This window comes from Megachile rotundata, chromosome 11 (genome assembly GCF_050947335.1).
Source record: "Megachile rotundata isolate GNS110a chromosome 11, iyMegRotu1, whole genome shotgun sequence".
NCBI lineage: Eukaryota > Metazoa > Arthropoda > Insecta > Hymenoptera > Megachilidae > Megachile > Megachile rotundata.
In genome coordinates, this window is record NC_134993.1 from 9125905 (window position 1) to 9146356 (window position 20452).

The window sequence follows — 20452 nt, forward strand, 5'->3', positions numbered from 1 at the left end:
ATTGCACTTCTGTAATTGTTAATTTCTGGTTCAACAAAGTTTAAGTTTGAACAAAAATGAATTGAAGGTATAACAATGCATTTCTTTTTTATTCAAATTCAAAAATTACTTTCTTTTACATTTTTAAAAAGCAAACATTTGTACATTTTTTTAATAAAATGTAACCATTTACATAGGAACAAGACAAAACGTATTAAAGTAAAATAATTGTTTAAGCTTTATTTTTGTACTTATTTTTTAATTCTATAACACTATGCAGTTCAAAAAGCATGATTCGCACCATCTAGTGGTGAACGAAGAAACTAAAAAAGTAGAAAATTTTTCCAACTTCTAGAGCTTTGCTTGCAATAGCATTCCACAATCAAAAAGCAACTAAACTAATGATACTATAATATATATGAAATGTTATATTGGTAACTGAAGGAACAATATTTGATGATTTTAGTAGTCTTCCATAATTTAACGAAATATGATATTTTTGAATTTATGAATCTTTGGCAGCGCGCTTCTTCTTAAATTCCAGTTTCATTCCAAAAAATTCAATGCACTTAATTCAATTCCATGCTAACAAGTAAAATATAAATCTTCTGGAATTTAAGATTTCAATTAGCACCATAATTTTAACCGATGAGCATGCGGAAGATCACTTCGTTTTAAGCGACATCTACTTCAAATTCCAAATTGCTTCCTAAAATAAAAAAATCGAACCAAGGTCACACCAAAAATACTCCAACAAAAAATAATTATATAAAACATTATCCTCAAACAAACTTTGATTTATATCATCATGATATAATATCAAAATTATAAATAACACAAAAACAATCTTTTATACAATGATAAATCCAATTATGAATTTATGTATCTTATACGTAAAAAATCATTTTATGATTTCAGAAATTATACTAGAGTGCTTAAAAGTATAAGGATAAAAATTTGCTTTCGAAAATACAAAAGAAAGTCGATTTATTCAGACTGAAGAACGCGAAAAATCGCGTGGAAAAGAAAAGCTAAACTTTTAATAACTACAAAAATATTTCAACTTCTGTAATGTATCAGAAAACAAAGGTTTATATACGAATCTTTTAGCATTTATAAAATGTAGCACGTACATATTCTATAACTGAAAATTAACTCAGAGATTTTGCGTTCTTACTTCGAGATCTTCTTACTCGATCTGGGGCTGAAATCATGTAAATATATAAACATTATATTAAATAAATATATAACCTTAAACTAAAGGTAAACTAAAAATAAAAATCAAAAAGCAAATAAATCAAAATAATTACGCTTCTTTGGGTTTGTCCATGGTTTAAGATGTACTGATTTTATACTTTTTGTCTTTTCGTTAGACTTCGTTCTACTCCGCCTAATATGAGGAGTCATCGGAAGTGTTGGTTTACTTAAAACACAGCCAGTACATCCTTGTTCTGCAACATACGTATATTAAAACAACATACTTATAAATAAAATATTTGTAAATTACTAGAACTTGTTTATACCTGAAAATTTTACGCTTCGACGAGACTTTCGTCTATAACTATTTTCTGCCAAAGACATTCTAGTCAAAGAAATTCGTAAATCCTTCTTTTCCTCATTTTCAACAAAACTTCTTCTTAACCCCACCAAAGGAGTTTTATTTTCTTTATATTCCGATTCTTCCATATTAATTGATTTCATAGAACGTTTTCTTTTAGGTGTCTCTTCTGAAGAAATAATTCTATTCCTCAAAATTCGTAAGCTTCCGTTATATGGACTTATTTCCTTTTTATTATCTAGTAAATTATGTTTGTATAATTTCTCTTTGTATTTATTTACGTCTGCATCCTCCATCATTTCTTCAAGTCGCGTTAACGAAACACTAAGTATTAATTGTTTATCCAACTCTTTGTCGGGTTCATCCACTGCATTTTGTCTTCTTAATTTTTTTTCTGACAATGGTGTATCATTATTCGCATCTAATTGTTTTTTGATTGATTTTGCATCCATATTCGTTTTGCAATCTGTTGATTCAGAATTTTGTTTAATATCTTCAGGTTCTTCAAAACTATCATCATCAAAAGTAAGTGTCATTCGTGCCTGAATTTCTTCTTCTTCTTCATTTGGATCATCAAAATCAAAACTATCTATTCTTTCTAATGCTGCACCTAACTCTGCTTTCAGCTGATCTTCGTCAACTGGTACCTCATTTAAAACTACTCGATCATCAAAATTAACTTTACTTGTTGGTTTTACAAAATAATTTGCTTTAAGTGAATTTGTTGCTTGTTTCAAGATGCTTTTTCTTGGTGTCTGATCAGAATTGATGTATGAGATTGTATTATTCAACTGAACACTCGATATTTTAGTTGGACTATCTTTTGTCATAGTTGAATTTATCGTATTTTTGAATGTTGCAGACACTGGTCTCTTTTGCAATAGACTTAATCTTTCTTTACTTTTTACACTAGAATCATTCTTCTTCATTTCATATGTATTATTTACATATTGACTATTTATAATTCTAGGCTTTTTTAAATTGCTACTATTTATTTGTTGTGTAACATTCGTATTTTTTACTGCTAAATGGTCTCTACTTGTACTTGGTTTTGTAAATGCAGTCTTTTTCTTTTCAATAACTTTTTTGTTATTGGCAGACATCTTCTTAGGCTCAGGAGATTCTTTTTTTTTCCAGTCTTGTAATCGAAGTTTCTCTAGTTGTTCAAACTTCACATCACAGTCTTTTACTTCCACGTACATCATATCCCAAAATCCTTGTAAATCTTTACATGTAACCAACATTTCTCCCTTTCCTGTTTCACAGTCAGTAACTAATCTGCGAAATCTTTCAAACTTTTTATTTATTAACAAATTAATTTGACCAATTACTTGATTAATTTCATGCTGTGCAGCAGGAGTGGTTGTAATGTCTTCTTTGATATCTGTCCATTTGTTGCGTAATTTATTTAGTCTATCTATTTCCTTATTTAAGAGAAATTGAAAATATTGGGCAGTGCGTTCTTCTTCTTCGACTGAAATATTTAAATTTTTCATAACAGTCTCCTTTGTAGGAATGTCATTGCTTTGCGAACGATTAAGACTGAATCCACGTTTTATCTGTTGCTCTTTTCTAGCATTACTTTTCCCACGACTAGAAACTATGTATGGTGAAAAGAAGACTGGTTCATTTGGAGAATTATTTGGTGTTGATGTAGGCATATTCTTTGTGGAAGAAACTGATTCAGTTACACTACTGTCTTGTATTTGTACCTTATCATTACCATCATTGTTATTTTCATTAGTACAAGTAAATGTTTCATCAAGTGACAATTTTAATGAACCAGGATCTCTCAAACTTTCTCTTGAATTATCTGCATTTCCTTGTCTTTCAGTTGCTAATGTATTACTAATTCTTTTCTTAATAAATTCTGCAGTATTACTTTCTTTAGTTTTGATAGATGATGAACTCGGAATTGCTACTTTACCACGTATTGATATGTGAGGCAACCCTATGGGCGCTTTAAACTTATGATCTTTAGGTGCAAAAGATTGTTCTTGCTGTTTTTGATTCTTTTGCTCAGTATTTATAGACTTTGAAATGTTTGTTGAATGTTCTACTAATCGTCTTGCAAGAACTTTACTCATTAATCTTTTTCTTGTTGCATCTGTAATTCTTTTTGGTAAAGATCTAGATGGAGATATTGGTATCATTTGATTATTTGTTTTTTCATAAGTCGTATTTATTGTAACTGGTTGACTTTTTATGGGAGAATATACTTTATGACGAACCACCCCAACTACAAAAGGTGGTTTTTTTTTGGTTTGCTCGAGCCTTCTACGTTTCTGGCGTTCAGCTTTCCATTTCATTAACCTAGTAAGACAATCATTATCCACGGGAGTTGATTCTATTTCTGAAAGTAAATAACACTCAGATCATTTACAATGGTAATACAAGCAATAAATTTTTTAAATATCAGAAAAAATATTGTACGAACTTTTGTTCTCTGATTTATTACTTAGAGACATTCGAATATTTCGATTCTCATTGAAAGCCACAGCCCTTTGGTTTTTACGCGATTCCTCGCGTTCTTCAAGCCGAATAAATCGCCTATCCTTTGTACTTCCAAAACCAACTTTTTTCTCTTTATATTGTTGCTGATAAGGTGACATTTTAGTTAACATATACAAACCTTACGATACATTAAAAATATTCCGTTATTCTTAACTGCTTCAACAGTTGCGTCCAACTGAAAAAAGTTTGAATTTGCTACACGTTGCGATATATCGAATAACAGTGCCACCAATCGTAGGAAAATAGTATATGAAAGTTTAAAATTAAAATGCGAAATAAATACGTTGCTTTTAATTTTGAAAATCGAGTATGTAAATTAAAAATTGTTCAAATACTAAGTTTGTAAATTTGTTATTATTTTACCACAAACACTGTTTATTTTATCTGAAGTTTAATTCAGAAAAAATAGTATATCATTTGCTTGAAATAGTTTGTATTTTCTGTTTAAAATATTGTTTTACAAGGTTCTTGGCATCAGAGGCAGTTTTGTATTCACGAATCAATTGTTAATTGATTACAATACATAATAAAACATCGATTAAAAGTTTTTAATCGTTTTATATTTCGTTACTTATTTCTAATAATGTTTAACATGTGTTTCGCATTTATTTCACCTCTTTTTTATAATTTTAGAAATTACACTGCCCAAAATAATTAGAATAAGCTGTTTCCTATTTTTAATGGATAACTTAACATTTTAAAATCAATTATGAATATTTTTTAAAAACGTTATATTATATTTAAATGCACGACACGTGGTCCTTTAATTATTTTGAGCAATGAATATAAAAGTACCACCAATATAATTGTCTACAGTAATTGTTTCATTTAATAATTAACAATTAATTTTGAGCTTTAGATTGTATTCTGAGCGCAACGTCGTGTCGACCATAGTTTATCAATCTTTCAGTTTATAAATTGTTTAAATATCTATTATTTATTTATTACTTTCTAATATCGTGATAATTTTGATTAAAAACATTTACACGTGAAAAAAGATTATTGTATATATGTATAGCTTTCTATTAACTTCGAATTTTTTCTTAATATTGTCTGTTTCAAATATTGAAAAGTACATAAAATAGTATTTCATTCCATTCATAAGACACGTATCAGTGAAACAAATAATTTTAATTGCGTTCTTCTTTCAATTTGCAAGTGAATAAAATTGTACACGCCTTAAAGGTAAAATGTATATATTTTATTGATTAACTGTTTTATTGTACAGTTATAAAAACTATGTTAACCGTCGGTAAACTAAAAAACTGATAAGCAAATTGTCGCTTTAAGAATCATCTTACTTTTACAGAAATTTCTCGTTTCTTTAATTAATAAAATATCTCTAAAAAAGCACCATATAAAAAGTAATTGCAAAAAAGCACTAAAGAAATCTTGAAATTGTGTTATTAGTATGCAATGATGTCTTGTCCGTTGTCTTCAAATATTAATTAGTAAAAATATTATACAAGAAAAATATTTCATAAAATATTCTAATTATTTAGTTTCATAAGAGACGCATTTTCTCTTATTTCTCTAATCTTTCTTTACATACTTATAATAAATAACACAAACATTAAAAATCTAAATGTAGAAGAAATGTCTAGTGAATCTTACAATTTGTACATGGAATTTCTATTGAATCTATAATCTGCTTTGAAAATTCTATTGACAGTATTTTATAATAAGAAACATTCCTGCGCTTCAAATATTCAGTACACTTCAACTATTTTTATGTCAATTTCCACAATTCAAAAATATACTAAATTACAAATAATTATAACAAAACTGAACTACAATTACTAAAATAAAATTCCACGATATTACAATTACTTGATCTCTTCAGCGAAGAGACTTTTACTTGATATCTTTAGCGAATTATACATGAAACTATACTTTTAAGAAATCGCACATACATAAACACCATTTTGGAAATAAAAAAGTTTATAGTGCATAGAAAATGAGAAATTTCTAAGTATAAGATGATTCTTTTCTTTACATTTAATTACTTTGTTAATCCATTCAAATCTATTTGAACTTGAGTTCTTTCTTCTTCTTCAATTTTTTGTATTTATTACACCCATAAGTACAGAAAATCAATTTGCATCGAATATATGTTTATGAATAACATAGTCCAATTCGGTTTATGCATTTCATTGAGGCCAAAGTTGGACGTGCGCGTTAAAAATACAATTATTTCTTGCATATTGCATTACTTATTATGCTATAGTTCATGTGCACACGTATCATTTACTGAATGTCAAATTTTCTTTTCTACGTATCTTATAATAAATAATTCTAAACAACTTTACTGTAAAGTACATTGGATATAATTATAAAAATATAATTACTTCAAAACAGTTCAATAAATGCTGCTTTTTTCAAAAGAAGAGCATTATGGTAGTAAGAACCAAAGTTAAACAAATTTTGATATATCATCTCTTAAAAGTATATCTTTCATTTATGTGGTTTACTTAAACATAAAATATATAAGAGTGCTTCACACTTTAAATTACAAAGGTTTTATTCAACTCTGTTGTTAAAAATATATTTCTTTGCATTTTGAAGTTTGAATATTTTTCATTTATACCAGGTTGTAAAGAAAAATCTGCACTGAATTCTATTTTTTTTTTTCAAAAATGTTTAATTTTATTAAACTGTAATTTTAGTCTAAAATATAGTCACCATTGTTATTTGTAATAGATACTGTAGGCTGAAGTAGTTGATTCATAAAATTAAATACTTCTTGAAACTGAATAAAATTCTGCACAGAACTTTGTTTTACAACATAATAAATTAAAACAGAAATTGGTAATGTGTGACATATAACCCAAATATATAACATGATAGTATGTTTGGTATTTTCTTCTGAGTCATATTTTTTATGCAAAATATTCATATTATGAATACATACTACACTTTCTATATTAATAAATTGATAAATTATCTTTTATCCACGTTATTCAAATCACCATATATAATGTTCAAAACATTCAAATTAATAGAATAAGTAATAGATCTGAATCTCAAAGAAATTTGAAGAAATTTTTCAATTATTAATTAACTGATATTACCGTTACTATATATATAATTTATATAACATAATTCTATATTGCAGTACATGGTCAGACGCTTTTTTATTCGTTCGTTTCAAAAATATCCATTTGAAAGTATAACCGATTATCATGGATAATCATGAAACTTCGTATTACAATATCTATGAATGAATTCCCAAAAGGGATACACTATTTTCAATTTCTTTATTTTTTAATATTTGCATTGAACATGTGTAGCTATCAGTTAATCATAAAATCGACACTCTTGTCTTTTCATCGTTTGCATTTCACATCTTATTATTTTATAAAACTATATATCTAAAGAAATTGTAACTTGCAGTTATACAGAAGATAAGGAAAGTTTGTAAATAGCTCTCTCCATGAATTCGATCAATCATAATCTCTACTAATCGAATACAATTTATTATGTATATATTTCCAAGTTCTATATACAAATACTTGTATTCTATAATAGAAATTGAATTAAAATCAATTTGCACGAATTAAATGAAACATTAATTTCTATCGATGATAATGATATATATCTTTAGAATTATCATAATCGATTAACATGGTTTCTTTTATACTTGTATAAATCGATTCTTTTCATTTAATGTACAGAAGTCAAACAAATAGAATAATGAAGAAATAGAATGAAATGCAATCGAAATATTCCGCGCTTTGTTAGTCGTAAACTCTAATAAAACATAAGAAGTGACAAAGCAAATGTAAGAATAATATTGTTGTTTATGATTCAGATAATTCTCTACTGTCCTCGTCCCACTTAGTAAAGCCTCTTGTATTTTGCTCATTATTTTTGTCAATGTCCTGTTCTCCTTCAACATGTTCCTCTTCGATGATCATGACTGATTCATGGGACTCATCTGCACTATTACTTTGTTCGCTGCATTGTTCATCATATTCTACTATTTCAGTCTGTTCTTCCACATACTGAATAACTTCTTCTACTTGATCAGCATTACATTCCTCCAATATCTCTGATTGTTCAACCTGCATGTCCTCTTCTTCCATCACTTTTTCCTCAACCTCTTCGACCACCTCCTCCACTATCTCTTCAGTTTCCTCACCAAGTTCTTCTTGCTGATAATTCTCATACGTTTGTCTCTCTGTTCCTTCGCTTCCATGAATATAAACAATCATTCCATCTTCAGTGCCTTGCATCACGATCTGCTCGTTATCAGAAATGTTCAACTGTTGCGGTTGTTGTTGCGGCTCATTTTCCTGTTGCTGATAGTTTTCATTATCGATGAGCATAATCATATGCTGTCCATCGAGCTCATGGGTATTGTAAGTCATCTCATGTGTAATATTATTTAATTGCATGTCTGGAACGACGTATTCGGACACGTTTGAAGTCACCTCGTGAGACTCTGCAGGAACGGTGTCTCCGACACCTAAAGAAGCTGCTATTCCACTTGCCACGTGACTAAGAGCTTCAGCTTCTGAGGAAGGTTCTAAAGAAAGTGATGGCATTGATACATTAGATTCGGAATCTCGTAGATCTTTGTGAACGCAATCGAGGTGAACCTGCAAATTTGTAGCCCGTACAAAAATCTTACCACAATGGGTGCAACGGTGACCCTTTTCTTTACTGTCTGATAAACTCCCGTGGCCAGTGTTAATTTCATGAGTAGTCAATTCTGTGACATCTTTGAATGTCTGGGCACATTGCATACATTGGATTTCCTCTGAGGTTGATGAATGTTGACGCGACGTGGGTCGATGATTGTGATTGATCTGATGTCTTACTAATAGCGTCTCCGAAAGTGCGACGTAAGAACACGACTGGCACTTCGGGAAACACATGCTTTTTGGAGGAGGCACATTGTGTTTTGTATACAAATGATACATCAAGATATTCCGTTTGGTCGCCTTATAGCCACAATGCTCACAGATTCTCGGATCGAATTTTTCCTCGTGCACATCTTGCATGTGTCTTCTATACATATAATAATTCGTGTACTCTTCTTCCAAATCACACTTATTGCATTTCCAAGGACCGGTCTCACCGCCATCAACGTTCCCGTTACTTTTTGTTTCAGTTTCATCGCTGTTATTGCTCGACATCAAATGATCAGATTTTAAAACTACGTAAGAAACTTTTGTTTTACATGCAGAATTACTGTCCGCTGATTTCGCTTCTTTTTGCATTATCTTCAGACGAATATTCTTGTTATTCTTCACCAAATGAGGGTACTTCTTCAACACTTCTCGGATAATTTTTGCGTGGTTGTTGATCGAATCTTCCGAATTCGGTCTGTAAGATGATTTACCCTTTTCCATATTTTCTTTTTCTTCACGATCAAATCGTACTTTTTTGGATGGCGAGGGCTGCGTTTCTTGCCCTCTTTGGAAACATCTACCTATAGACCAATCGTCATCCGAATTCACCTCTTTTAAACTCTTCTCGTTCATATGGTTTTCGTCCTCCTCGTCTTCAGTCGTATCATTCTTACTATCTCCGTCTGGGGAACATTTACCACTAGGCGAATTGTCTCTCTTATATACATCCGGGGCTTGCACGATAGGTTTTGTATTGTATGTAATATCGTCGAATGATGAAAACACGCCGAGCGCAAATTCTTCGGCTTCAGGGAGATCGAATCTTGAAGGACCAGGAGTTACTTCTGTGGACTTTGATGGGGGAATCCCATGGAATGTTCGCATTTCATACTTAAACGATGACATATTTTGTGGCGTATCTAATTTTCTTTTCCAAATAGGAAGTCTGAAACAATAAAAACATAAATTGATGTTCTATATGTAATACTAAATTACATTTGACTTTGTTTTCAATAGAACATATACTATATAAAGAATATTTTTCTGCAAAAACAATTTTTATATATGTAGTAATCTATACACTTACTTTCTACCAGGTAATGGTTGATTTGAAAGTCCTGAAGATGGTGTGGAAGTAGCTGCTGGCTTTGGAGTGGATGTTGAAGGCTTTGATGTTGTTGTTGCTGGTGGAGTATTACACTTTACCGATTGCTCATTTTGTAACGCAGCAGTATTAAATTGTGCATCGAGTAATTTAGTTAGGACAGTCATATTCATTTTCTGTGCAGTCCGATACAAAGCATGTTGTTCAGAAGTCCAATATTCCAACTGTCCAGTGTACATAAAACTTTAAAAATATTATGAGTACATAGTTTGTATGAAGTGCTATGCAAAAATATTATTTCTATAAGTAGTTAATTAAGGAATCAATTAATGAAAATATCATAGTGTTTAAATATACCTTATAATTGACTTGACACACTCGTATGGCATATCTGTTGGCATAATAATAACACCATCAAAATTTTCATCTCTTGCTTTTTGCTCATGCTCAAGCTGCATAAAATAATTTGTGCATGTTGTTACGACTAAGCGATGAGCCTAAAATATTAACAAATTACTTTATCATAGGATCTAATAAGAAAAATATTAATAAATATAAATTCATGTTGTACTTTAAGACTAATACTTTCAAAAATAATTTTAATATTTCGGATAATAAGAACTATAGATTATATTTATTAAAATGATTTTTAAAAAGTTACCTGAACAGTTATATCACTAGTGGGGAATTTGATAGTAAGGTCAAGTAATTGTTCATCAAAATAAAGTTGTTGAAGTCGTTGTAGGAAGAAAGTTCCCCAGTTATCTACCTTCACCTGTTTTAACCCTCGTGAAGGAGATTGCTTCTCAAGATTTCCTGTTTCCATTGTATATCTATACATATCATAATTATTTGAATTTTTACTGATAATTTAAAACATGTTTATAATATTATATTTATATATGAATTCATTAATAAGCTGCCAACTATAAAAATATAAGAATGCAAATATAAATAAATAAAGTATTATAATTAATAAAATTAACAAAATTAATAATGAACTGCACTTGTAAAACATAAACCATATAATATTTGTAACTGATTAAAAAAATTAGATTAAAAGCATTATTTACCAAGAAGATAAGATAAAAGTTTTCATTACTCTTCAAAATTATATTAAAAGGTACTTGCTCACCTAATTAGAATTAAACTACTTGTTAAATTTATTTACTTTCATAATCCAACTCAACCGAATCCTGCAACGAAAGAATAAGAAAGACACATGAAACCTTTGACCTTTAATGTGATTAAGGAAGAAATAATATTCTTACTTTCAATAATCTAATAATTAATATTAGTTGAATTCATAAGTGTTAAATTAATTAATTATAAAATTAAACAATATTGAAAAATTGAATTATTTGAACTAGAATATTACTCTAAAATATACAAAATATTACTTAACATTCCTAAGTACAATCTTTTTGCTCCTGTGACCTGAGCACCACAAAATCCATATCATAAAGGAAATAATACTTTAATTTATTAATTAGCAGTAACTTAACCTGACTGGCTTCTAAAAACCAAACATCATATCTAACATTATATGCAGTAGTAAAGTATAAGTAGGTACCATTCATACGGTATATGATTCTAAAACTTACAGTAGCAAATAATGAAATACAGCAGCGTAAATTTTCTTCAATATATATTATACATGTATTGCTATAATTGCTCTGAAATTTGATTAAATTGAAATATTACAAAAGAAAGAGTATTATAAGAGAGTAAGAGGAATTTTTGACAAAGGTATCAACGCATACTTTGTGGAACGCTGAAAAAAGGAAGTTTAATAACGATACATGATTCCATTCCATGATTAGAATCGGGCATATTAATGGTTATTTGAAATCTATACAAATTCAAAATATCCTGTGAACGCACTGAACGTACCTATTTAATAATATTTCAATATTCCTCTCAGCTCCATCTCTTATAAATCTCCTTAGTACACAAGTAGTATTGAACATTCCATTATGTATCACGACTCACAGATGGAGCTATACGGCTGACCTCCATGGAAATAGGATATAAAGATTGTTCAATTGCAGTTATTGAAATTAAAAAATGCAGCAATTAAAATTTAACATAAATTGTTTAATAACTTGTATTTTAAAAGCGAAAGACATTTAATCATATAAATATAATTACTATAATAATATAATACACAACAATATGCTATTGGAAATAAAGTTGCACAACTCAGGAAGATGAACATAAATCATATTGAATACCGTTATTATAAGAAAATCATTAGCATAATACAGATATTTGTAAAATATACATATCATTAAACTGATATAGTATAAATAATAAAAACATTACATTTCTTACTTTAATTAAAACAAGTATTTATATAAAAATATTATATTTTATTTCACAAGAGGGCAATTTTCTTTCGCGCAGGTCAACAACCTATGAAAATTTTCAAACATGAGTGTGTACTTTTGTATATCCTGTTTTTGCTTTTATGACCATATACAATGTGGAAAAAATGAAATAAATAACGTTAATCATTAGTTATGTGGTAAGTGAACAAAACAAAAAGAACATTGTACTCGATTTTTCAAATACATTTAAAAAATATATAAATACCAAAAGAGAAATATGTCGTATAATTAACAGAAAATACTCTGATTAACAAGAATTAGAAATCATGAAATATTCTGTCCGCTATGTATATAATTTCGGCGCCACAATTGTGAAAAAAGCGCATGCGTTTTACCGTAGAACATAGAGTTTATAGACTTCAATAGAATTAATATACCACTGTAGAATGCAACGCGTCAATTAGGGCGGTATTCTCATGCGAAAAGAAGTGCAACTAAGTGTTCAGAAAGTCATTAGAAATGTGACCTGGTTGGAATATCTTGATAGTGAATTCTAGGGTATTCTAGGGAAAAATTCTATACTTCGTTTTAAGAAAAATCGACTAGTCTATCATAGAACGAAGTATACAAACTCAAATTCTGTAACAAGCTTGTATGCACCATTTTTAGGAAATACCTTACATGTTCAAGAGTTCAAAATAGACATAACGTCAACTTTTGATAATTTATCGATACTATGTAAACAAGTGATATGTATGAGACATTTGTTGCTTACGATAATTATCGATGACTAAATATAAAATAACCCCAATGGAAAACATAAACTGTATTTCCATAAAAGGGGTGAAAACATGTATGTAATTTAAAAGTTTTTGACAGATACACATATTTATTAGTCATTACTTTTCAATAATTATTTCTGAACTTGTTTATAATGTTACAGTTTCCAAGAATGAAAAATCTAATCTATGATTTTAATCAAAATTATTTTTAATAGAAAGCGGCAACAAATTTTAACTTCTGTAAGTATTGCACTGTTACATTATGAATTTGTATATTTTTACATAATTATAAAATAAGACAGTCGTGATAATTTGCAATTAATATCAGCAGATTTCACAGGATGATGAGGTTGAATTTTAAGACAGTATTATTGATAATAATAGTTGCAGTATTAAGTTCAATATTGACATCATGGAATAATTGTAACAGCCCATCATTTTTTAAAAATACTGATTGGAAATCAAAATTTCAACATAGAGTAAGTATACAGTGTAGTTTGAATTGCATAAAATACAATTAACATAAATTCATATTTTTATGAAATAACATATTGTATTTTATCTTTCCAATAATTATTATGTAATACATCTGATATTTTTAGAGATGATTACTACATTAATCATGCTTTAAAAAAATTCTATCAAGGTAACATTTATTAGTGATTATTTTATGTTTTTCATGAAGGATCGAGTAAATTTAGAAACTGGATACCAAGAAATAGATTGTCACATAAATGGTGATTATTCAATTGGATGTCGTAAGGAAGGAGATGAAGTCTACATACCATTTTCATTTATTCACAAATATTTTGAGGTAAATGTAAAAATTATATTTCTAATGGTATATAAATGATATTAATGTTTTTACAATATAATAGATTTATGGAAAATTGGCAACATACGATGGCTTAGAAAGATTTGAATGGTTACATAGTTATTCAAAAATTGTTAATCCTAAAGGAAAATATGATCCCAGAGGGGTATTTATGACTTTTGAAAATTATAATGTTGAAGTTCGGGAGCGTGTTAAATGCATAAGCGGAAACGACGGAGTACCAATATCTACTCAATGGGAAAGTCAAGGATATTATTATCCTACTCAAATAGCTCAATTCGGACTTTCGCATTACAGCAAAAATTTAACAGAACCAGAACCTCATAGAAAAATTATTGAGGATTCTGATAAAGTTAAAAGAGAATGGACTATACCTCAAGGATCTATTGCATCTAGAATATTTGATAAACATTCTAATAGCCATGTAATAAAATTTGCTACACCAGAAACTAGTACTTCTGGAATTACTTTGAAGCTAGACCATGTATTAGATTTTGTATTAAAATGGGATTTTAACATTAAAGACAATGGAAGCATTGTAATCACTTTACAATCTAGGGAAAAGAAAGAAATTTATTATCTTCATTATGTTACAAGTAATATAGTATTACATGCTTATAACAATCATGTGTACTATGGAATTGGACAAATTAATCATCAGTGGAAACGGTTTACTAGAGACTTAGTTATTGATTTACAGAAAGGTTTATATTTAAATGATAAAAATAAAAAGAAGTTATCTCGTTCCAAATTAAAGGTAATTTAAAATAAATGATATTAGTATTGAAATATATTTTTTATTAATTAGCATGCTTTATTCTAATCTGTTTCTATTTTTATAGATGATAAAAATAACCTTGTATGGATCTGGAATGATTGATAACGTAACATTATCCACAAGTGAACACATGGAACAATTTTATGATGCAGCAAAGTGGTTTGTAGCTAATCAAAACATTAGTTCCGGTGGATGGCCGAATCCTGTCCGAAGAAAAGTTGCTCCTGGCATGGCAACTCTTGAACCTGGATGGTACTTTGATTTCTGTTAAAACAAAGTGTTCATATTTTGTAAAGGGAACATTAATTCAATTTGTTAAAATGTTTATTTGCATAGGTATTCTAGCATGGGTCAAGGACATGCTATTTCTGTATTAGCACGAGCGTATTATCATTCTGGTGAAGAAAAATATTTACAAGCTGCTATTAGAGGTTTACAACCTTTTAGATTATCCTCTAGCAGAGGAGGAGTAGCTGCAGTATTTTTAGGTAAATACGTATGGTACGAAGAATACCCTACAACCCCCTCTTCTTTTATTCTCAATGGATTTATTTATTCTTTAATTGGTTTATATGATCTAAAAAGTATAGCAACTGGTAAGGATGCAGAAGAAGCATCCCGCCTTTTTAATCAGGGTATGACATCATTGAAAAACATGTTAACTTTGTACGATACCGGCTCTGGTACTACATACGATTTACGACATTTTACATTAAAAACGGCTCCGAATTTAGCTAGGTGGGATTATCATTCCACTCATATTAATCAGCTTCTTCTTCTAAATTCAATTGACAATGATCCACTATTTACTGCTACAGCAGAACGATGGATAGGTTACATGAATGGTAAGAGAGCTGCACATAACTAATTCATTTTTTCATGAGTTGACTGACTGCATTTAATTTTTCGTTCATTGTTTATCGATACTTAATAATTCGTTTATTTTTTGTTTTGTAACATACATTTTGTACATAATTTCCAACATTCACAAAATAAAGCGGACCAAAATATTTGTTTGTGTAATTATTGTTGCATGAAATTATCAATGATCATAAATAAAAAATTTTTATCATAGGTTACTGTAAGATACATTATATCAATTATATTATTGTAAAATAGTAAAATAAATTTTTACCATTTTATATTTAACTAAAATATTAATGTATTGTTATGTTTAAACATTGACTACTGCAGTCACTGGTTTAAATATAAATGATTGCTTCTATTTTTTAATAACCTAAAGGTCACATTTAATAGACGATCAAATTGCTATATGTATCAAATTGCTTCGAAAAGCAATACAAATTAGTTCTAGATCGTTTTAAATGTGTTAACAGGTCGGAAAAATTAATAAATGTAAAAATTGTATTCAAAATTAGTTCCATTACTTCCCACCTTCAGCTAGATGGCTAAGTTTACGAAGAACACGTGAACCAATCAGAATCGCCATGCGCAGACGCGCAGAATTCGTCATCTGATGAGTATGTTCTTCCGCGGAATAAATAATGACTCTAAAGAAAGTGGTGTTCGTAACCAATTTCACCAACTATTTCCGGAATGAGTCCAGTTTGAGCTGACGTTTGATACTGTCTCTAAGGTGTGTTAATTGGGATTGTTGTTAACGTCACATTTTCAAGATTCAAAAATCTTGACATTCCATGCGTGTATCATCGTTTCGTCATAAATGCAATGTAACTGGAATATTGCAACATTAAAAAAGAAGATGAAAGGACATTGAAGGAAAAACGCGTTTTTCCTCAATCCAAAAAACGAACACGTAGGACACGTCAGTTACAAAATCCATGGGGTTAATGCCTTATCATAAAGATACCACTTAAATACGGACAGGAGCAATATATATGAGTCACAGCTCAGTCGACCACTAACGAGAAAGCCGGCATTGCGCGTCATCTAGTGACGGCAAGTGTACAAGTGAGCCGCGTGACACGTATATAGTTCCAATCAAATTTTCCAAACAATAAGATATCAGTTTGAATATTTCAAATCACGTTAAGTGTCTTCCCAAACAAAATGGGCCTAACAATTAGTACCCTGCTCACTCGACTTTTTGGTAAAAAGCAAATGAGGATATTAATGGTGGGCTTGGATGCTGCCGGCAAAACTACAATATTATACAAATTGAAGCTTGGCGAGATTGTCACAACAATACCTACCATTGGATTCAACGTTGAAACTGTTGAGTACAGGAATATATGTTTCACGGTATGGGACGTTGGTGGCCAAGACAAAATCAGACCACTCTGGAGACATTACTTTCAAAATACGCAGGGCCTCATTTACGTTGTTGACAGTAATGATCGTGAACGTATCGCAGAGGCTGAACGTGAATTAGCAAACATGTTGAAGGAAGATGAACTGCGAGATGCAGTTCTCTTAGTTTTCGCTAACAAACAGGATCTTCCGAACGCTATGTCTGCGGCAGAACTTACAGATAAATTAGGACTTAATTCGTTGCGGGGACGTCATTGGTATATTCAAAGTACTTGTGCCACTCAAGGACATGGATTGTACGAAGGACTTGACTGGTTGAGTAATGAACTTGCTAAAAAGTGATAAAGCATTGTCGTTATTTATAACCTTCATGAACAGTTTCATCATTGAGCATGGACGTAGAAGGCAGGTCGCAATTTTCGTTTTATCAGATTATGCACTATGTGTACATATTTAATACCACTGTGATTGTAATTTCTAAGATAAAAATTGCTTGAGATAATAGAATATAACGACCGATTTAACAGATATGATGCTTATATTGTTTTCATTTTTAACGTGAAATTTTCAAACAAGAAGAAAAAATATAAATTAGATGAGTGTGTATATTTACTAGTTCTGTATTGTTTGTACATGATTTATAATTCCACTTGAGAAAGTTGTAAGTTCAATTGGAAGTGTATCTTGGATTGAAAATAAACATGAAATATTTCTACATTAATTTTAATATATAAGTTATTTTTATTTTGTAATAAAACTATTATACAAAAGAAAATATAAGCAAGTTTTATACTTCTATGCACTTTACTCTGCGTCTGTGCAGCAAATTGAAAATGAAATATATATTGCATAATTTACAATTTTTATTATCCTGTTTTTTTGAATAAATAATAAATTATAGAATAAGTAATAATAACAATAAATTATAAAAATTTTTAAAGTTTACCTTTTTTTCCTTATTTATAATTTTATTGTTTTTCTCTTTTAGAGGTGTACTTGTATTGTAAACTATCATATGTTTATAAGTTAAAAGCATGATTTAGAAACAAAAGATATGAAGTAATAAATTTCTGTCATTGCAGTTTCTTTTTTGTAATAATATTTTTAAAATTTATGTTCATAACAAGTTATTATAGTACAAAACAGTACGTTATCAATATATGCACTGTATAATATATAATGTATCAAATTATTTGTTAATATGTAGTGTTATTTTTATGCACTATAAAATTCTACTTCATGTCCACTCCATAAAGGATAATTAATAAATTACAGAAATGTTGTCTACTAATGAATAATATGTACATATATGACAGAATAAAGCATTAATTTTTAAATATTTGAATATGAATACTTATTTATAATGTTTTAAGTGTTCAGCTCATTTCCTTTATTGCTAGCTTACAGTTTAGGTAGAATTTGTAAGTTATTAAAGGAAGAGATGCTATTACTCCTACTTAAATAATTTAGTAAAATTTGTTCTTATAACTATGATATTTATTTTGTATACATTTCAATTAAAGTTATAGGTTGTTCACAAATGATTTTACAAAAAATGCAAAGGGTATAGAAAGAATGAAATATAGCCAATAACGAATTACTTCCACAATTTTTTGATCGACATATTTTTTTCTGAATCTTTCTGCATCACCTTTGCTACAGCCATTTCAAAATCTTCTTGAGTAACATGAACTCGACGTTCTCTGAGAGCATACATACCAGCTTCTGTACATACACCCTGAAAAGAGAAACAAAATATGTAATCATAATATTGTGAAAATACCACAATTATAGAAATTACATTATATACCTTCACTTCTGCTCCTGATGCACCAGGCATAAGTTCTGCAATTTTCCTTAAATTTATACCTCGAGTTAAATTCATTTTTCTCGAGTGAATTTTTAAAATATCAAGACGTGCTGCTTCACTTGGAGGTGGAAATTCAATTTTACGATCTATACGTCCTGGTCGTAATAAGGCAGGATCTAATATATCAATTCTGTTTGTTGCCATAATAACTTTTATATTCTTTGTAGCTTCAAAGCCATCCAATTGGTTGAGTAATTCAAGCATAGTTCGTTGAACCTGGTAATTAATTATGTTACAATAAAATGTTATGAAACATTCACACTACAAAATATGTAATATAAAACATACTTCACTATCTCCCCCGGATCCAGATTCAATACGAGAACTTCCAATTGAGTCTATTTCATCCATAAATATTATAGATGGTGCATGTTCCCTTGCCATTACAAAAAGTTCACGAACCATTCGTGAACCTTCACCAATGAACTTTTGTACTAATTCAGAACCAGACACACGAATAAAAGTACATTCTGTATGATGGGCTACTGCTCTTGCCAGTAAAGTTTTGCCAGTACCTGAACATAAATTTAAGATTAAATACTGTTATGATAATACTTCATGATCAGAAAAATAAATATATTTTCCTTCCACTTATTTACCTGGAGGGCCATATAACAGTACCCCCTTAGGTTGGGCAATTCCAAGAGCATCAAACAATTCAGGGTGCTTAACAGGTAATTCTATAACTTCCTTGATTTCTTTAATTTGTTTATCTAATCCACCAACCATTTCATATGTAGAATCTGGTACTTTTTCCACCATCATAAGTGAAACAAGTGGATCAACTTTATTTGGTAAAATTTTGTGCAAAGTATAACTTTCATTACGCAATGCAACTCTTGAATTTGGTGTTACATCGTTAATATCAATGTTTTTATCTATATCTACTACAAATTTTCCTTCAGGATGTACTTTAACTAAAACCTTTTTCTTATCCATTGGTTTAACAACTTCTCCAACATATGACCCTTGTTCCTGAAGAAGTTGTAACTCTTCACGTAACATACGTACTGAAAAAATACAAAATTTGTATAGCAACATGTACAAAACGTAAGAAATGAATTGAAGAGACGAATGATATACCTTTTGCATTGAGCTCATTACGCTGTGCTTGTAATCTTCTTAAATTTTGACTTTTTTCAGCTACAATTAATTGCAACTCTTCAATCTTAGTAATGTAATACGGTTTAAAACCTTCTCCTTTTGCGATCTTCTCATCTATTTCCATCTATGATATTAAAATGATTAAAAATTAAATACAATAATATGTTTAAAGACAGGTTAGATCGCTTACCTTATTTGTGAGCGTCATTGTTGCACTCACTATTTATGCTGAACTATAATCAATAAATTCTCGAATACTACACTGCCATTTACTTACAAAAAGGAAGAGAAAAGTTTAAAATTTAAATCTTATACAGTTTTATACGATCCGCTGTAGGAATTGCTTGTCATTGAGAACTACTGTATGTATGGTATGGTATGATACTGATGATACTAGACGAATGTTCAATCTTACTTCGAGAATCGATTAATTGCTATATTTCTTCGTATATCGATAGCATTCGATTAATATAATTTCAATATATCGATTATAAAATTTGAATTATATA

At 29.5% G+C, this 20452-nt stretch overlaps 4 protein-coding genes and 1 pseudogene across 16 annotated transcripts; 2 read left to right on the top strand and 3 right to left on the bottom strand.

Moving 5' to 3' along the window:
* Window positions 1-61: 61 nt before the first annotated feature.
* LOC105662234 (uncharacterized) lies at window positions 62-4161 on the bottom strand. Of its 3 annotated transcripts, none has more exons than XM_012283283.2 (5): window positions 3975-4161; window positions 1503-3884; window positions 1290-1430; window positions 1157-1183; window positions 62-688 (listed from the first exon to the last, which is right to left on the bottom strand). In XM_012283283.2, the coding sequence occupies exons 1-5, from the start codon at window positions 4159-4161 to the stop codon at window positions 654-656; spliced, it is 2772 nt and encodes a 923-aa protein (XP_012138673.1). In that variant the 3' UTR covers window positions 62-653. The 3 variants fall into 3 exon arrangements, with proteins under 3 accessions (XP_012138673.1, XP_012138672.1, XP_012138674.1); XM_012283282.2 differs by having other exon boundaries at window positions 1503-3890; XM_012283284.2 differs by having other exon boundaries at window positions 1113-1183; window positions 1503-3890.
* Cp190 (centrosome-associated zinc finger protein CP190) lies at window positions 3975-12019 on the bottom strand. Of its 9 annotated transcripts, none has more exons than XM_076537047.1 (8): window positions 11906-11995; window positions 11617-11688; window positions 11417-11528; window positions 11148-11208; window positions 10674-10845; window positions 10370-10509; window positions 9995-10255; window positions 3975-9853 (listed from the first exon to the last, which is right to left on the bottom strand). In XM_076537047.1, the coding sequence occupies exons 5-8, from the start codon at window positions 10836-10838 to the stop codon at window positions 7852-7854; spliced, it is 2568 nt and encodes an 855-aa protein (XP_076393162.1). In that variant the 5' UTR covers window positions 10839-10845; window positions 11148-11208; window positions 11417-11528; window positions 11617-11688; window positions 11906-11995; the 3' UTR covers window positions 3975-7851. The 9 variants fall into 9 exon arrangements, with proteins under 9 accessions (XP_076393162.1, XP_012138676.1, XP_076393161.1 ...); XM_012283286.2 differs by having other exon boundaries at window positions 11776-11914; XM_076537046.1 differs by lacking the exon at window positions 11417-11528.
* Window positions 12020-12947: 928 nt separating this feature from the next.
* Hsepi (D-glucuronyl C5-epimerase) lies at window positions 12948-15747 on the top strand. 3 transcript variants are annotated; one of them, XM_076537056.1, is made up of 8 exons: window positions 12948-13195; window positions 13286-13364; window positions 13453-13603; window positions 13810-13938; window positions 14003-14716; window positions 14802-14989; window positions 15074-15225; window positions 15328-15747. In XM_076537056.1, the coding sequence occupies exons 3-8, from the start codon at window positions 13466-13468 to the stop codon at window positions 15603-15605; spliced, it is 1599 nt and encodes a 532-aa protein (XP_076393171.1). In that variant the 5' UTR covers window positions 12948-13195; window positions 13286-13364; window positions 13453-13465; the 3' UTR covers window positions 15606-15747. The 3 variants fall into 3 exon arrangements, with proteins under 3 accessions (XP_076393171.1, XP_012138683.1, XP_012138682.1); XM_012283293.2 differs by having other exon boundaries at window positions 12949-13195; window positions 15074-15747; XM_012283292.2 differs by having other exon boundaries at window positions 12949-13195; window positions 13456-13603; window positions 15074-15747.
* Window positions 15748-16187: 440 nt separating this feature from the next.
* On the top strand, window positions 16188-17690 carry LOC100881272 (ADP ribosylation factor 4 pseudogene; annotated as a pseudogene).
* Window positions 17691-18444: 754 nt separating this feature from the next.
* Window positions 18445-20362, bottom strand: Rpt6 (26S proteasome regulatory subunit Rpt6). The gene is made up of 6 exons (XM_003702407.3): window positions 20134-20362; window positions 19923-20067; window positions 19439-19849; window positions 19128-19354; window positions 18780-19055; window positions 18445-18707 (listed from the first exon to the last, which is right to left on the bottom strand). Exons 1-6 carry the CDS (start codon window positions 20149-20151, stop codon window positions 18567-18569), a joined length of 1218 nt encoding a protein of 405 aa, XP_003702455.1. The 5' UTR covers window positions 20152-20362; the 3' UTR covers window positions 18445-18566.
* Window positions 20363-20452: the final 90 nt, after the last annotated feature.

What these genes read in the sequence shown, in the direction of transcription:
- Cp190 (XM_003702405.3), bottom strand. Translation starts at nt 11,982, where the DNA reads ATGTTCAATACTACTTGTGTACTAAGGAGATTTATAAGAGATGGAGCT. An exon ending in ATTGAAATATTATTAAATAG is followed by an intron (nt 10,846 to 11,905) that starts GTACGTTCAGTG and finishes TGATATGTATAG; the next exon opens with ATATACAATGGAAACAGGAA. An exon ending in CTAGTGATATAACTGTTCAG is followed by an intron (nt 10,510 to 10,673) that starts GTAACTTTTTAA and finishes TTAATATTTTAG; the next exon opens with GCTCATCGCTTAGTCGTAAC.
- Rpt6 (XM_003702407.3), bottom strand. An exon ending in ACTGTTATATGGCCCTCCAG is followed by an intron (nt 19,355 to 19,438) that starts GTAAATAAGTGG and finishes ATTTATGTTCAG; the next exon opens with GTACTGGCAAAACTTTACTG. An exon ending in CATCAGGAGCAGAAGTGAAG is followed by an intron (nt 18,708 to 18,779) that starts GTATATAATGTA and finishes TTCTCTTTTCAG; the next exon opens with GGTGTATGTACAGAAGCTGG.
- Hsepi (XM_012283293.2), top strand. Translation starts at nt 13,466, where the DNA reads ATGATGAGGTTGAATTTTAAGACAGTATTATTGATAATAATAGTTGCA. An exon ending in TATCTCGTTCCAAATTAAAG is followed by an intron (nt 14,717 to 14,801) that starts GTAATTTAAAAT and finishes CTATTTTTATAG; the next exon opens with ATGATAAAAATAACCTTGTA. An exon ending in GCAACTCTTGAACCTGGATG is followed by an intron (nt 14,990 to 15,073) that starts GTACTTTGATTT and finishes TTATTTGCATAG; the next exon opens with GTATTCTAGCATGGGTCAAG.
- LOC105662234 (XM_012283282.2), bottom strand. Translation starts at nt 4,161, where the DNA reads ATGTTAACTAAAATGTCACCTTATCAGCAACAATATAAAGAGAAAAAA. An exon ending in ATGGACAAACCCAAAGAAGC is followed by an intron (nt 1,184 to 1,289) that starts GTAATTATTTTG and finishes ACATGATTTCAG; the next exon opens with CCCCAGATCGAGTAAGAAGA. An exon ending in TCGAGTAAGAAGATCTCGAA is followed by an intron (nt 689 to 1,156) that starts GTAAGAACGCAA and finishes TTTTTATTTTAG; the next exon opens with GAAGCAATTTGGAATTTGAA.